This window comes from Microcaecilia unicolor, chromosome 13 (assembly GCF_901765095.1).
Source record: "Microcaecilia unicolor chromosome 13, aMicUni1.1, whole genome shotgun sequence".
NCBI lineage: Eukaryota > Metazoa > Chordata > Amphibia > Gymnophiona > Siphonopidae > Microcaecilia > Microcaecilia unicolor.
Genome location: NC_044043.1, coordinates 16,990,337 through 17,007,971, shown reverse-complemented (window position 1 = coordinate 17,007,971; position 17,635 = coordinate 16,990,337). Strand labels below are relative to the sequence as shown.

At 45.7% G+C, this 17,635-nt stretch overlaps 1 protein-coding gene across 3 annotated transcripts in view; it reads right to left on the bottom strand.

The window, feature by feature from the left end:
* Positions 1-13,043: 13,043 nt before the first annotated feature.
* Positions 13,044-17,635, bottom strand: part of RAD51D (RAD51 paralog D) — a 287,517-nt gene continuing 282,925 nt past the window's right edge. For all 3 annotated transcript variants that reach the window (XM_030222483.1, XM_030222485.1, XM_030222484.1), the window contains exon 11: positions 13,044-14,090. In XM_030222483.1, the coding sequence (XP_030078343.1) occupies positions 14,007-14,090 (84 nt within the window). In that variant the 3' untranslated portion in view covers positions 13,044-14,006. The remainder of the gene's footprint in view (positions 14,091-17,635) is intronic.

Sequence of the window (17,635 nt, the reverse complement as noted above, 5' to 3'; positions counted from 1 at the left end):
CCCCTCTCGTATCCACATATACTTACCCCTCCCTTTGACTTTATTGAATCTGTACTCTCCCTGAATTGTAATTTTGTAAGCCACATTGAGCCCACTCTTGTGGGATAATGTGGGGTATAAATGTACAAAACAAAACAAAAAAATATATATAAATATTGTATTAAGGCTACTGCCAGGGGGCTAGGATGAAGCATTTAGACCCTGAAATACAAGTACCAGAAGCCATTGCAAGGAGGGAGGCAGAGAGTAGTCTGGAGACAAGGGAATGGATTCTCAGCTCCCCCAGGGGGATAGCCAGGCTGAGCCTATAATTTTGTCGCCCACTAGGGGGAGGCGGAGGGAAGAGGCTCAGTTCCCCTGGATATGCAATCAATATACCATGCGGCCCAACTGGAATAAAGAGGGGCCCATGGAGAGGGAAGAAGATGATTGGATGGATTATATGGAAGGGGTGGTAGATCAGGAGGAGGAGGAATCCCAGGTGAGAGGACAAGCCTCTATGGAGTGGGAGAGTTCCAAGGCGGGGATGGCCAGCTCCTGAGGGTTTGGAAAGGGTTGGAGGTGAGAGTAACCTGCTTTATTGGAAGCCTGATGTATTTGGCAACCTGCTTTATTTACCTGTTTTAGTGGAAGACTGATGTATTTGGAAATCTGCTTTATTGGAAGCCTGATGTATGTGGAAACCTGCTTTATTTACCTGCTTTATTGGAAGCCTGATATATGTGGAAACCTGCTTTATTGGAAACCTGACTTATTTGGAAGCCTGCTTTATTTACCTGCTTTACCGGAAACCGATGTGCTGAAGTTTGTGACAGCTGTTATTGGCTTGATAATAAAAAGTAACCAACCACTGTCTGCAATTGTGGTGAGATCTGAAAGAATGGCTGGGGGACGGCTCCACCTTGCTGGGATGCTTTTCACAATAAATAAATATATATATATACAGTGGGGGAAATAAGTATTTGATCCCTTGCTGATTTTGTAAGTTTGCCCACTGACAAAGACATGAGCAGCCCATAATTGAAGGGTAGGTTATTGGTAACAGTGAGAGATAGCACATCACAAATTAAATCCGGAAAATCACATTGTGGAAAGTATATGAATTTATTTGCATTCTGCAGAGGGAAATAAGTATTTAATCCCCCACCAACCAGTAAGAGATCTGGCCCCTACAGACCAGGTAGATGCTCCAAATCAACTCGTTACCTGCATGACAGACAGCTGTCGGCAATGGTCACCTGTATGAAAGACACCTGTCCACAGACTCAGTGAATCAGTCAGACTCTAACCTCTACAAAATGGCCAAGAGCAAGGAGCTGTCTAAGGATGTCAGGGACAAGATCATACACCTGCACAAGGCTGGAATGGGCTACAAAACCATCAGTAAGACGCTGGGCGAGAAGGAGACAACTGTTGGTGCCATAGTAAGAAAATGGAAGAAGTACAAAATGACTGTCAATCGACAAAGATCTGGGGCTCCACGCAAAATCTCACCTCGTGGGGTATCCTTGATCATGAGGAAGGTTAGAAATCAGCCTACAACTACAAGGGGGGAACTTGTCAATGATCTCAAGGCAGCTGGGACCACTGTCACCACGAAAACCATTGGTAACACATTACGACATAACGGATTGCAATCCTGCAGTGCCCGCAAGGTCCCCCTGCTCCGGAAGGCACATGTGACGGCCCGTCTGAAGTTTGCCAGTGAACACCTGGATGATGCCGAGAGTGATTGGGAGAAGGTGCTGTGGTCAGATGAGACAAAAATTGAGCTCTTTGGCATGAACTCAACTCGCCGTGTTTGGAGGAAGAGAAATGCTGCCTATGACCCAAAGAACACCGTCCCAACTGTCAAGCATGGAGGTGGAAATGTTATGTTTTGGGGGTGTTTCTCTGCTAAGGGCACAGGACTACTTCACCGCATCAATGGGAGAATGGATGGGGCCATGTACCGTACAATTTTGAGTGACAACCTCCTTCCCTCCGCCAGGGCCTTAAAAATGGGTCGTGGCTGGGTCTTCCAGCACGACAATGACCCAAAACATACAGCCAAGGCAACAAAGGAGTGGCTCAGGAAGAAGCACATTAGGGTCATGGAGTGGCCTAGCCAGTCACCAGACCTTAATCCCATTGAAAACTTATGGAGGGAGCTGAAGCTGCGAGTTGCCAAGCGACAGCCCAGAACTCTTAATGATTTAGAGATGATCTGCAAAGAGGAGTGGACCAAAATTCCTCCTGACATGTGTGCAAACCTCATCATCAACTACAGAAGACGTCTGACCGCTGTGCTTGCCAACAAGGGTTTTGCCACCAAGTATTAGGTCTTGTTTGCCAGAGGGATTAAATACTTATTTCCCTCTGCAGAATGCAAATAAATTCATATACTTTCCACAATGTGATTTTCCGGATTTAATTTGTGATGTGCTATCTCTCACTGTTACCAATAACCTACCCTTCAATTATGGGCTGCTCATGTCTTTGTCAGTGGGCAAACTTACAAAATCAGCGAGGGATCAAATACTTATTTCCCCCACTGTATATATATATCCGACGTGCACTTACATGGAGTGCACTGTATATATATATATATATATATATATATATACAGTGCACTCCATGTAAGTGCACGTCGGATAAGCGCATGCTCTGTTTAACTGCATGCTGTACTTCGGTCCTGTTTTTGGCACCATCAATTTCTATGGGGACAAACTTCGGTTTAGCGCACCACTGATAAGTGCAAGATTCGCTTGTATGCATGGTTCAAGACCGCTCCTCTGCAGGAAAGACTCCGCATAAGCGCGTGCACGGAATATGGAAACCGATTGGCGCGTGACAACCAACGAGATTTCAAATTTACCACCCCTTTAACTGCCACAGGCAGAATAAGCGAAAGAATGTTGTTAGAGTGTACACTGGGGTTGTCAGCGTCATTGCCGAAGCGGAACTGTAAGACTTTAACACTGGCTGAACAAATAGAAGTTCTTAAAAAAATTAGAAAACAAACAAGTCAAGCATCTATTGCAAAAGAATATGGTGTGAATCCCAGTCAAATTGCTTTACTCTGTTTTGTATTTTACTAGAAATTATCTAGTTTATTTTATATCATAACTGTTTTGTGGAGTAGCAAAATCATGGGTGTAGTTTGGGGGTATTGCCCTCCCAAATGCTGCTGGACTGGATGCTTCCCTCATGTGCCATAAGTACATAAGAGCTTCTGGAACAGAGCCGCGTGCTGCAACACTCATAGCCAGGCTCTGCTGGAACCTGCCCCTGTAACAGCACTTCATGTTGCCATGGGGGAGGTTCCAGCAGAACCTGGCTGTGAGTGTTGCAGCATGCAGCTCTGTTCCGGCAGCCTTTTCTTTGTAGAGCTCAGAACCACTGTGGGAAGGAGCTGCGGATTTGAGGCGAGGGGAGAGAGACTACGGGAGGTGGGCGAGTCAGAAGGAACAGTGCTGACGGGAAGACAGAGGAGAAAAAGGGATTTATATTGGGCACGTGGAGAAGGGGAGAGACGCTGGACCAGTGAAGAGACAGAGATGCCGGATCACGGGGGTCAGGGGATAGAGGTGAAGGATGAGGGCGGGGGGCCTGTAAGGCCTTTCTTCTGCATTTGATTTAGTGGATCATACTCTACTCCTAGATAGGCTACAACAAATAGGTATCACTGGCACTGCAAGATGCTGGTTTAATTTTTACTTTTCCCAGCAATCTTACTGGGTCCTTTGGAGCAGTGGTGTAGCCACAGGTGGGCCTGAGTGGGCCAGGGCCCACCCACTTAGGGCTCAGGCCCACCCAACAGTAGCAGACATTTAGCAGTAGCTGGTGGGGATCCCAAGCTCTGCCAGCTGAAGACTTCCCCCTGATGGTAACAAAAACATTACTCTCCACAATACTGGCACCTGTGCATGCTCAGTTTTCAGCATATGCGTGCTGCAGACTGCCAAGGTGGAAAGAAGCATTTTTCCGCCAGCTATTTTGGTGGTGGTGGTGGGTGGGGGGAGAACACTTGGTGCCCACCCAATTCTTGCCTAGGCCCACCCAAAATCTGTTGTCTGGCTACGTCCCTGCTTTGGAGGGATACTTTATCTACACCATTTTCAGTACCCTCTGGCCTTCCCCAAAGTTCATTACTGACCCCTATACTTGTACTTTGAAGTCCACTCTATCCGCCTTTTCTCTCCCCTGCCTCTTCGAATAGCGGTCATTTATCGTCCCCCTCATAAGTCCCTTTCATCCTTTCTCAGTGACTTTGACACCTGGCTTGCCTTCTTCCATGATCCTTCCTCCCCCTCTCTCATCCTTGGTGACTTTAATATTCCTGCTAATGATCCTTCCAACTCATATATTTCCAAGTTACTCGCTTTAACGTCGTCCTTTAATCTCCAACTATGCTCCACTTCCCCCACTCATCAAAATGGTCACTGTCTTGATCTCATCTTCTCCTCCAACTGTTCACCTTCTAGTTTCCTTGCCTCTGATCATCCCTCCTCTGATCACCATCTTATAACTTTCACACTTAAATCTCCTCCCTCCCAGTCCCGTCCTATCCTATCTAATTTATCTAGGAATCTTCACGATATTGACCCTTCATCTCTATCCTCCCATGTTTCAAACCTCCTCTCTACTGTGGCACCATCCACGTCTGTCAACGAGGCTGTTTCTTCTTACAACAATACTCTATCCTCTGCCTTAGACACTCTTGCACCTTTGATGACCCGCCCTGTAAGGCGTACAAAACCCCAACCTTGGCTGACTTCTAATATCCGCTACCTACGTTCCTGTACCCGCTCCGCCGAACGCCTCTGGCGGAAATCTCGGGCCCTTGCTGATTTCTTACACTTTAAGTTCATGCTGACCTCCTTCCAATCTGCTCTTTTACGTGCCAAACAGGATTATTATATCCAACTGACCAACTCTCTTGGCTCTAATCCTCGACTTCTCTTCACCACATTGAACTCTCTCCTCAAGGTGCCCCCTCCCCCAACTCCCCCTTCATTATCTCCTCAGACCCTTGCTGAATTCTTTCACAACAAGGTTCAAAAGATAAACCTTGCTTTCTCTACCTCACCACCTCTCCCTCCACTAGTCCGTTCCCCTCTCTCTCCTTCCCCTCATTCCCTTTCCTCCTTTCTTCCTCAAAATGTACCACCTGTTCCTCTGATCCCATTCCCACCCACCTTCTTAATGCCATCTCTCCTACTCTTATTCCTTTTATCTGTCACATTCTCAACCTCTCACTTTCCACTGCGACTGTCCCTGCTGCCTTTAAACATGCTGTGGTCACACCTCTCCTTAAGAAGCCTTCACTTGACCCTACTTGTCCCTCTAATTACCGACCCATCTCCCTCCTTCCTTTTCTCTCCAAATTACTTGAGCGTGCTGTTCACCGCCGCTGCCTTGATTTTCTCTCCTCACATGCTATTCTTGACCCATTACAATCTGGTTTTCGCCCTCTCCACTCAACCGAAACTGCGCTTACTAAAGTCTCCAATGACCTATTACTGGCTAAATCCAGAGGTCAATATTCCATCCTCATTCTTCTTGATCTTTCCGCTGCTTTTGACACTGTCGATCACAGCATACTTCTCGATACCCTGTCCTCACTTGGATTCCAGGGCTCTGTCCTTTCCTGGTTCTCTTCCTACCTCTCCCTCCGCACCTTTAGTGTTCAGTCTGGTGGATCCTCTTCTACTTCTATCCCTCTGCCTGTCGGCGTACCTCAGGGTTCTGTTCTTGGTCCCCTCCTCTTTTCTATCTACACTTCTTCCCTTGGTTCATTAATCTCATCCCATGGCTTTTCCTACCATCTCTATGCTGATGACTCCCAAATCTACCTTTCTACCCCTGATATCTCACCTTGCGTCCAAACCAAAGTTTCAGCGTGCTTGTCTGACATTGCTGCCTGGATGTCTCAACGCCACCTGAAATTAAATATGACCAAAACCGAGCTTCTCATTTTCCCCCCCAAACCCACCTCCCCGCTCCCCCCGTTTTCTATTTCTGTTGATGGCTCTCTCATTCTCCCTGTCTCCTCAGCTCGAAACCTTGGGGTCATCTTTGACTCTTCTCTCTCCTTCTCTGCTCATATCCAGCAGACCGCCAAGACCTGTCGTTTCTTTCTTTACAACATTCGTAAAATCCGCCCCTTTCTTACCGAGCACTCTACCAAAACCCTCATCCACACCCTTGTCACCTCTCGTTTAGACTACTGCAATCTGCTTCTTGCTGGCCTCCCACTTAGTCACCTCTCCCCTCTCCAGTCGGTTCAGAACTCTGCTGCCCGTCTCATCTTCCGCCAGGGTCGCTTTACTCATACTACCCCTCTCCTCAAGACCCTTCACTGGCTCCCTATCCGTTTTCGCATCCTGTTCAAACTTCTTCTACTAACCTATAAATGTATTCACTCTGCTGCTCCCCAGTATCTCTCCACACTCGTCCTTCCCTACACCCCTTCCCGTGCACTCCGCTCCATGGATAAATCCTTCTTATCTGTTCCCTTCTCCACTACTGCCAACTCCAGACTTTGCGCCTTCTGTCTCGCTTCACCCTACGCCTGGAATAAACTTCCTGAGCCCCTACGTCTTGCCCCATCCTTGGCCACCTTTAAATCTAGACTGAAAGCCCACCTCTTTAACATTGCTTTTGACTCGTAACCACTTGTAACCACTCGCCTCCACCTACCCTCCTCTCTTCCTTCCCGTTCACATTAATTGATTTGATTACTTTATTTATTTTTTGTCTATTAGATTGTAAGCTCTTTGAGCAGGGACTGTCTTTCTTCTATGTTTGTGCAGCGCTGCGTATGCCTTGTAGTGCTATAGAAATGCTAAATAGTAGTAGTAGTAGTAGTAGTAGCATCTCTAATTATGGACCTCAGCTTTGGCCCATTCATCTGTGCCGATGATATCCAAGTCCTGGCCTCATTCGATCCCACTGGCCTCTCAGTACAGGCAACACTCACTTCAAAATTGGAAATCATATTCTTTTGGATAGAAAGACACAGGAATGAAATGGAACCTAAGACCAAAATCATGACCTTCTCCCGTGGCCCCCTTTCCCAAGAACTTCTTGGAAACATTATTCCCACTTCGGACTCCCTTAAGGTAACATTTAATGCAGGTCTCACTTTCTCCAGCCACATCTTGTCCAATATCTCTAAAAGCTTCTACCACTTGCGCCAGATCAGGTCTATGCATTCTGTGCTGGAAATAGATGCACTATCAGGGCTCATTTTTGAAAGAGATGGACGTCCAAAAAGTGACATAAATCGGCGTTTGGACGTCCATCTCACAGAAACGTCCGATATAATTGAAATCACATTTTGGACATCTTTCTCAGAAGTCTGTCCAAATCTCAAGGGGGCGTATCAGGGGCGTGTTCAAGGTGGGACTTGGGCGTTCCTAAGACTTGGACGTCTTTGAGCCATAATGGAACAAAGCAAAAACGTCTAGCACTAAAACTTGGACGTTTTGAGCTAGACCTGTTTTTCTTATGAATAATGCATCAAAATCCAAAAGTTCTTTATCTGAATTTCAAGTGCACTCAGCTCAAAGCGAGCAACTATACATTCTCTTTAAAGTTTATTGAGTAAAAGGCAGTGAGCTTGCATACTTATAGTAGTCTTATGCGCTCGCATCGTCATTGGCTCAACCACCTCAACCCTCCTTAACATAAATTATACTTGTATCTGACCTAAGTCTTCCAATGTTATAACTTTTTGATTAACAGTATACGCATCTTATAGTAGAAATTTCAAAATATGTCGGCAATAGGGTTGTAACAAGCTTTTTCAAGGAGGTCCCCTACTAATCAGATTACAATAGCCTGCCGACTTCATGCCTTAAACAAGCTGAGTGCGCTTGAAATTCAGATAAAGAACTTTTGGATTTTGATGCATGATTTGAGAGGCACCAGCAGAGGTTCTTTTTGCCACATATTAAGTTGTTGGTTTCTTATGAATAAGGCACAAAAAGGTGCCCCAAATGACCACTGGAGGGAATCAGGGATGACCTCCCCTTGCTCCCCCCCCCCAGTGGTCACTAACCTCCTCCCACCCACAAAAATTGTGTTGAAGAACATTACTTGCCAGCCTCAGATGTCATACTCAGGCCCATCTAAATCTCGAAAAAGAGCTCTATAGGATATCCAACAATTGATAATTCATATAGCCATCAATAATATCCCTAAGTGTTTCTGATGTACCAAAGTGATTTTAAATAGGAGGAAAAAACCTTAAATTATAAGGGAACACCCCGTCGTTGATACAACCAACATTAGGGCTCCTGCTCTAATACTTTAACGGATAACGGAGAGGGACTTAAAGTATTAGAGCAGGAGCCATACTTTTGAAATAACAGAAGGAGGTTTTTTACCCATGATGATTTAAGGGACCTCCCTAATGTTGGTTGTATCAACGACGGCGTGTTCCCTTATAATTTGAGTTTTTTTCCCTCCTATTTAAAATCAGTTTGGTACATCAGAAATACTTAGGGATATTATTGATGGCTATATGAATACTCAGGCCCATGACAGCAGTATGCAGGTCCCTGGAGTAGTTCAGTGCACTTCAGACAGGTGGACCCAGGCCAATACCCCCACTATCTGATACACTTATGCAGGAAACTGTGAGCCCTCCAAAACTCACCAAAAAACCCACTGTACCCACATATAGGTGCCCCCTTCACCCTTAAGGTCTATGGTAGTGGTGTACAGTTGGGGGTAGTGGGTTTTTTTTTTTTGGGGGGGGGGGGCTCAGCACACAAGATAAGGGAGCTGTGTACCTAGGCGCATTTTATTAAGTCCACTGCAGTGCCCTCTAGGGTGCCCGATTGTTGTCCTGGCATGTCAGGGGGACCAGTCTACTAAAAATGCTGGCTCCTCCCAAGTCCCAATGGCTTGACTTTGGACGTTTTAGACTTGGATGTCTTTTTTTTAAAAATGGCCAAAAATCAAAGATGTCCAAATCGCAGGACGTCCATGGTATTTTCGAACACAAAAGATGGATGTCCATCTTTTTAAAAAATGATCTTCTCCTCGCTTCGGAATTTGGACATCTTTGTAAAACGTCCAAATTCTGACTTAGATGTTTTTCTTTCAAAAATGCCCCTCCACGTATACTTACCCATGCATTAGAGCTCACCAGCATTGACTATTGCAATGATTATTTAACGGATTGATGCAGTGGGAAGTTTGTCGCCTACAAACTATACAAAATGTTGTGATCAAACTGATATTAGGAGGCTAGAAAAGCATGATCACGTTACTCTATTGCTTACACTGGAACATGCTTCCTGTACATTTTTGTGTCCAGTACAAAACTTTGACTTTAATCCATATGACCTCTGGTCTACTTCCAATTTTATCTAAATACTTAATACCTTACTCCCCTACACAAGATTTACGTTCTGGCTCACAACATTGTTAGTACCTTCCCCTCGTTGGTTCCTCTGTTTTGAGGAAATCCATGTTTTCAGTTGCCAGACCTGGGATTCTATTCCTCTTCCTCTATGCCAGTTACAATCCCATTCAGAGTTTAAGGCAGCACTGAAGATTATTTATTTTGCCAGGTGTACTGTATTTTGCCGTAATTCTTTCAGATTCTGTTTTTTCCCTTGGTCCCCCATTCTATTTCATCCTGTTTTCTTGTGCCACTATGAGAATGTCGTCGTGTGTCTCAGCCTGTTGGAATGTTTTCCCTTTCTCTTCTCTTTCCTATGATTATTGGAGTTCCTTTTCTTGATCTCTCATATTAATATTACATTTTATATTATTATATTATTGTACACCGCTATGATGGTATGACCTTAGCAGTATATCAAGAATAAATCATCTTGAGATTGAGAGATGCTGAACGTTAGGGGAGGGAAGAGAGACCCAGAGACCTAGAGCAAAAGAGGGGGAGAGATCTTGGACCTGAGGAGGTGAGCACAGAGGGAAAAGAGACAGGAGAGACCTGGAGTAAAGGAGAGGGGGAGAGATCTTGGACCTGGGGAAGTGGACACAGAGGGAAGAGAGACCTGGAGCAAAGGAGAGGGCGTTAACCAGAGAGAGAGAGAGAGAAACTGGACAGAGGGAGAGACACTGGACCCGAGAAGGGAGTGAGAGAGAGGGTAAAGGGTAATGGATTTGATGCTCATTTTTGTGAGGAGAGAGATGCTATACCATGGGGAGGGGGAATGAGATGGAGAGATGATGGCCCCAGGAGTATAAGAGAAAGGGAAGTGAGGGGGAAGAATAGAGACACAGAGGCGAGGTACAGGACAGGATAGACAGGAACACGGAATGATGGTGGACATAGAGAGAGAAGAAATATCAAATAGGCAGGAGACCCTGGAAATACTGGGAAAGGGAAGGATGGAAACATAGCAAAAGGTGGGTTGTACTAGAGAGAGAAGAGGAACAGAGCAGAAGATGGATGGGGGAAGAAGAGGTACAGAGCAGACGATGGGAAAAAAGGTGGGAAAATGCAGCATATAAATAAATATAATAAGAATTCTTAAATCCTTAAATTGGTTAATCATATTGTCATTTTACTCTTTGCATATCTTGTAATGTATTATTTATTTATTTATTTCTAATTCTCATGAATTCCATTTACCTTAATCAAAACAATACTTCGTTCTTCTTCGTACTTCTTGCTAATGACTACTGTCATGGCAGCATAATGTAAGCCACATCGAGCCTGCAAAATGGTAGGAAAATGTGGGATACAAATGCAGCAAATAAATAAATAAATAAATAAAGATGGATGGGCCTAGGGTGAAAGAAGAAAAACAGAGCAGAACATGGGGCTAGGAATGGGAGAAGGGGAACAGAGCAGAAGATGACTGGGATTTGTTGGTGGAATGGGAGAGTGCTGGGGAGCAGAGCAGGGAATTATGCATGGGAGAGATGGAGTGGGAATTTAAAGCAGATAGTGAGTACTTGGCAATTGGTGGGTATGAGTGGGGGTAATATATTTCTTCACTCGACATGTAATTAAATTCTGGAATTCATTGCCAGAGAATGTGGTAAAAGCAGTTTGCTTAGCATGGTTTAAAGAAAGGTTTGGATAACTTCCTAAAAGAAAAGTCCATAAGCCATTATTAAGATGGACTTGGGAAAATCCACTGCTTATTTCTAGGATAAACAGCTTAAATTGTATTGTACTGTTTTGGGATATTGCCAGGTACTTGTAACCTGGATTGGCCACTGTTGGAAACAGGAAACTAGGCTTGATGGACCTTTGGTCTGTCCCAGTATGGCAACACTTCTTATGTTAATGGGTTGGGAGAATGAGCGAGTGTGTGAAATGAGGGGTAGGAGAAGAGGGATGGACTGTGGGAAAGGTTGAGACGTAGTGTGAATGACCTAGAAGATGGAAAGAGGATGAGAGGCATTGAGAAGGGATGGGGTACTGGAGAAGGAAGGGGATAGGTCTCCCAAGGGATTGAGTGAGGGTAGAAATAGGATTAAAAAGACGGTGAAAGAGAGGCAATAGGATATGGGGTATAGAAGAATGGCCTGGAGGCAAGGAAGGAGATGGAACTGGGTCTGGTGAGGGAATGAGAGCCAGCAGAGTAGATGAGTGCAAAAGAGAGAGAAATGGACTAAGGAGGGGAATAGGAAACTTGGGGAAATAAAGACAGAAGGAGCAATGAGATTGCTGGAGAGGGGATGAGAGGGAAACAGGAAAAGCTGATAGGTAGATGAGAGGTGAAATGGAAACTAGACTAGAGAGTGATAAGGAAAAGAAGGGGTAAAATCATATACAGGTGGATATAGAAAAGAAATGGAAAGGCAGACCTGGACAAGAATTTAGGAGAAGACCGCAACAAAAAGTGGAACAGATTGGGACCAATCCAATTAGAAAAGTACACAGACAACAAAGGTAGAAAAATATTTTTTTATTTAATTATTTTTTAATGGTTGGAATGTGTCCATTTTGAAAAATGTACATCTTATCAATTTTTGAATTTTAGCAGAGTACAGGAGAAAATGCATTTCTGTTTCTTTTACCAGAATTGAACTGCATATAGTTTCTTTGGTTAATTCTATAACTGTGCATCACAGGTTAGGTGCGCAGATTCAATATGCCAAGCGCTAATTCTATAATGGCATCTGGGCACCCAGATTCCATTATAGAATACTAGCATAAGTCGGCATTTGTGTGTCTACATTTAGGCGTGCCCACTTATGTCATGTCTACGGCAGCCATAAATGTAAACATATACTGTATATACTTCAGTATAAGCCGGGAGGGGGGAGGCAAAGTGTTGTGGAACACTTTGTGAGGACAACATGCTCTCCCCTCCCCTTTCTCTCATGCCCCCTCCCTAGTCTTCACCTAGTCTCCCCCCCCCCCCATTTACCTCTACAGCAGATCTTTTTACTCCTTCCTCGGTGCAGCATCAAAATCCTTGTCTTCCCCCGCATGGATGGGCTCTGCAGATACTTGAGCAGCGCAATGCATGAAGTTGGGAAAGTCTTGTGGTTTCAAGTCCCGCGAGATTTCCCCAACTTCCTGCATGGCACGGCTCAAGTATTTGCAGATCCCGGACGTGATTGGGAAGACGTCTGACGCTGTGCCAAGGAAGGAGAAAAAAAATCCACTGTACAGGTAAATTGGGGGGGGGGGGGGGGGGGCAGGTCTGCATTTACATGCTGACTTGACTATAAACTGAGACCTAAATTTGGGGGCATGTTTTGGGGCCAAATATTGTAAATGCAGCTCATGTACATGTATGGGAGACATACCCATGCTCCTATCCCCTGTGACCATACCCCTTGCATTTATGCGCTAAGGCAGTTACATGTGTATCTCTCTATATAAAAAGCAACACCAACGTTCTATGAAGCCTCCAGCCGGAAGTGTGAAGGGGGCGAGATATCCGGTTTCCCTATGAGTGTCTGCCCCGCCCTCTCTGTAACAGTCAGTGAAGGAAAACAGCAGAGCACGAAATCAAATCGCTGGCTCTGTAACAGTGAAGGACTCAGAGGGGGGAGGGGAGAGAGGCCAGAGGGCAGGGACACACACACTCCCACATGCACACAGAAGAAAACATTGCTAGCCCCGTTTCATTTGCATCAGAAACGGGGCTTTTTTACTAGTGTTATATAATACTGCTAAATGCACAGCTAGCACTTAAATGACAATCACATGTATAAATGCTTGTATTTTATAATATATGCAAGCAACTAGTGCCTAACTTTGGCTGACCTTTTTATAGAATGATGGGGTATGAACATAAATTTCCAATCAACAAACACACCACTTAATTGACAAACCTATGTACAGTTTGGCTAATTATACTTGATTGAAATAAACTTCCTGGCAGGAAATGAATATCCTGTAAATCTTCTCATGACCTTTTACAGAACTACAGAATTATAGTGGAGCAGGCTGGAACATCCTCTCTCTCTCATCCCATCATGATAAACAGGTTAATGTTAATGGCTTCTGGTGACTGACTGCATGCATAAACCAACCTGTCAAAACATTTCAACCCTACTCTGAACAAACTGGTTATTGCAGTGAAAAGGAGTTGTTTTTTTTCAAGTGCATTTAATCTTTGATTTCTCAGTATAGGTTCTCTGCTACTACAAACTGTCATATTAGTAATTGCTCACTGGGCTTGCCATCTCCACAGCCTGCCAAATGCCCATCAGAAAATAACAGATCTTAACCAGCATCAGGCTTGATGAGATTGGAAGTAGGAAACTAGAGAGAAAAGGTTCCATATACCCAGATTCATCAGTCCCACAGGTAGATGGCTCTGTGTACTGGTACCAATCCATCTCATGGCAAAAGGATCTGTGCACCTATGCCAATCATTCCCACTGAGTAGAAAGAAATGTAACCATGTGCTAGTCCTAACAGGTAAATGTTCTGCATATTCACCTGTGGCCTCAGGTGAGTCTGTTTCATAGTCCAGCTCTTTAGTTACAATCATGTCCATATTAGGCACCAAACAGTATATTTGGAAACTTAATTCTGCACAGAGGCATATTTCTGCCCAAGCTTGTCATAAACCCTCTTTCGAAAAAGATGGACTTTCTTGTAGTGCTCCGCTGCTTCCGATTTGCAATCCTACCGATAAACCAGTTGGCTGTAAAAGAAAATGAAAGAAATTAAAATCCCACATACTACACGGTCTTTCTGAAGTTATCATTAACACCAAGATAACAGGACTTATATTTAACAATACAATTTCTAACAAGAGGGATCATGGTTGGGCTTCAAGCACAGCAGGCACCAGTTATGGGTATTCATAATGGATATAGTCCTGTGGCACCGGATGCACATCTTAAAGTCCCTGGGAGCTTTTTTTATGGGACACCTCATCTGGAAAAATTGCCACTGCAAAATCAAATGACTTGATTTTGCTAATAAGTATCCTGACCAGGAGACCGAAGTCCTCTGCAAAGCCTATACAAGATAATGCTAAAAAATAAAGGAAACTTGAAAGTGACTGAAAAAAACAAATATATCAACTGGAAAAAAGTACCTCAAAACAGCAAAAGGACATGAGAAAAATATAAAAGCATACATTTAATAGAAAACTTCATGTTGAGGACAGCTCTGGTGACATGAATGCGACCAGCTTTGCGTAAAGATGAAAACTGAGGTGGTCCCACACAACAGCAGCAGGCAAGAAAGGGTGTGCATTTGCAGCATAACAACTCAAAAGCTTTTCCCTTAATTTTATAAACAGGGCACTCAAATGTTAGTGCCATATATAATAGCAATAATATAATAATAATAGTACAATCGACGATACTATCACAACTAGACTACTGTAATGCAGAATATGTAGGATGCAAGGAAAACACATTGAAATTGTTGCAAACCGTCCAAAACACAGCAGCAAGGCTAATATTCAAGAACTCAAAATATGAAAGTGTTACCCCACTGCTCGAAATACTACACTGACTGCCAATCAAGGCAAGACTAATCTTCACAGCTAGCACCATCACATACAAAATACTGTTTGGTATGTCTCCAGAATACATGCTAGCCATAAACAAACTATCTCCAAGGAATGCAAGCCCAGAAACCAGGGGCTACCTACTTCTTCACCTACCCAACTGCAGAAACATAAGGTAAAATTATGTATCATACCTGATAATTTTCTTTCCATTAATCATAGCTGATCAATCCATAGACTGGTGGGTTGTGTCCATCTACCAGCAGGTGGAGATAGAGAGCAATCCTTTTGCCTCCCTATATGTGGTCATGTGCTGCCGGAAACTCCTCAGTATGTCGATATCAAAGCTCCATCCGCAGGACTCAGCACTTAAGGCGGAAGGTCAATCAAGGGGAACATGTATTCCGGGGCAACCTCATAGACTTAGAGAATTACACCCACAAAGGGACACTCTGCCCAGCTCACCACCGCCGAAACGGGGGAGGGGAATTAACCCAGCTCATCCCCACACAAGTGGGGGAGGGGAATCCGTCCAGCTCATCCCCGCGGAGCGGGGGAGGGACACCACCCCGCCGATGCGGGGGAATCTGGCTTATCCTGCAACCGCAACAGGAGCTGACTGACCCTAACACCGCCGAAGCGGGAGGGGTACAAAGCTGCCCTATAGCCTCACGAAGCGGGAGGGAGCGCCGGCAGAATTTAGGTCTCAATCCAGCCCCGTAAAACGGAGGGGAGAGGAATGCAGCAGCTCACTGTAACACAAAATCGTCTCAACTCCTGAAGAATCCAATTGAAAAAACTTGAACACGAAGTCCTCCTGAACAGGAACTGAAGACTAAACTTGAACCTGAAATGCAACCAGAATAAAAACAGTACAGATATCTGGGAGGGGCTATGGATTGATCAGCTATGATTAATGGAAAGAAAATTATCAGGTATGATACATAATTTTACCTTCCATATCATCATGCTGATCAATCCATAGACTGGTGGGATGTACCGAAGCAGTACTCACCCAGGGCGGGACACAGAAATCCCTGACCGCAACACTGAAGCTCCAAACCGGGCCTCCGCCCGAGCAGCCACAGTCAAGAGGTAATGTCTGGAGAAGGTATGAGCCGATGCCCAAGTTGCCGCCTTACAAATCTCTTCCAAGGAGACGGACCCGGCCTCTGCCATCGAGGCCGCCTGAGCTCTAGTGGAGTGAGCCTTCAGCCGGATAGGCGGCACCTTCCCCGCGGCCACATAAGCCGCTGCAATGGCTTCCTTGACCCATCTTGCCACTGTAGGCTTAGCAGCCTGCAGACCCTTACGAGGACCTGCAAACAGGACAAACAGATGATCCGACTTCCGGAAATCATTGGTCACTTCCAAGTATCTGATGACTCATCTCACATCTACATATTTGAGAGCAGAGTACTCCTCTGGGTAGTCCTCCCTACGAAAGGATGGGAGACAGAGCTGCTGATTCACATGGAAGCGAGAAACCATCTTGGGCAGGAAGGAAGGCACTGTGCGAATTGACACTCCTGCCTCAGTGAACTGCAGAAAGGGCTCTCGACATCATAGCGCCTGGAGCTCGGAAACTCTTCTGGCTGAAGTGATAGCCACCAAAAAGACTGCTTTCAACGTCAGGTCTTTCAGAGATGCCCTCGACAAGGGTTCAAAAGGCGGCTTCTGCAAGGCTCTTAGCACCAGATTGAGATTCCACGCAGGTACCACTGAGTGCAGAAGAGGGCGCAGGTGATTAATTCCCTTGAGAAAGCGCACCACATCTGGCTGCGAAGCCAGGGAAGCACCCTTCAGGCGGCCCCTGAAGCAGGCCAGAGCCGCTATCTGGACTTTAAGGGAACTGAGCGACAGGCCTTTCTCCAGACCTTCTTGCAGGAACGCCAACACTGAAGAAATTGGAGCAGTGAAGGGAGAAAGGGAGCCTGCCTCACACCACGATGCAAAGGTACGCCAAACCCTGGCGTAAGCAGTAGAAGTAGAGCGCTTCCTCGCTCTCAGCATAGTGGCAATGACCTTGTCTGAGAAGCCCTTCTTCCTCAGACGCTGCCGCTCAATAGCCAGGCCGTAAGACCAAAGGGGGAGGGATCCTCCATCACCACGGGACCATGATGCAACAGGCCCTGCTCCACTGGCAGCCGCAGAGGGTCGTCCACTGAGAGCCTGATCAAGTCCGCATACCAGGGACGTCTGGGCCAGTCCGGACCCACCAGGATTACCCGGCCCGGATGCTTTGCCACCCGGTCTAGCACCCTGCCCAACATGGGCCAGGGCGGGAACACATAGAGAAGCTCCTGTGTCGGCCACTGTTGGAGGAGAGCATCTACTCCCAGAGATCGAGGGTCCCGTCCTCTACTGAAAAAGCGCGGCACTTGGCAATTGGCCGATGACGCCATCAGATCTAGGCTCGGCTGGCCCCAGTGCTTCGTGATGTCCAAGAACACCTGAGCCGATAACTGCCACTCTCCGGGATCCAAGGTATGGCGACTGAGAAAGTCCACCTTGACATTCATGACTCCGGCAATGTGGGCCGCCGACAGCTGTTCCAGGTTCGCTTCCGCCCACTGGCATAGTTTCATGGCCTCCTTGGCTAGAGGGGCGCTCTTGGTACCTCCCTGGCGATTGACATAGGCCACAGCCGTGGCATTGTCCGACAGGATCCATACTGGCTTCAACACCAGTACTGGAAGAAACTCCAAAAGCGCCAACCGAATGGC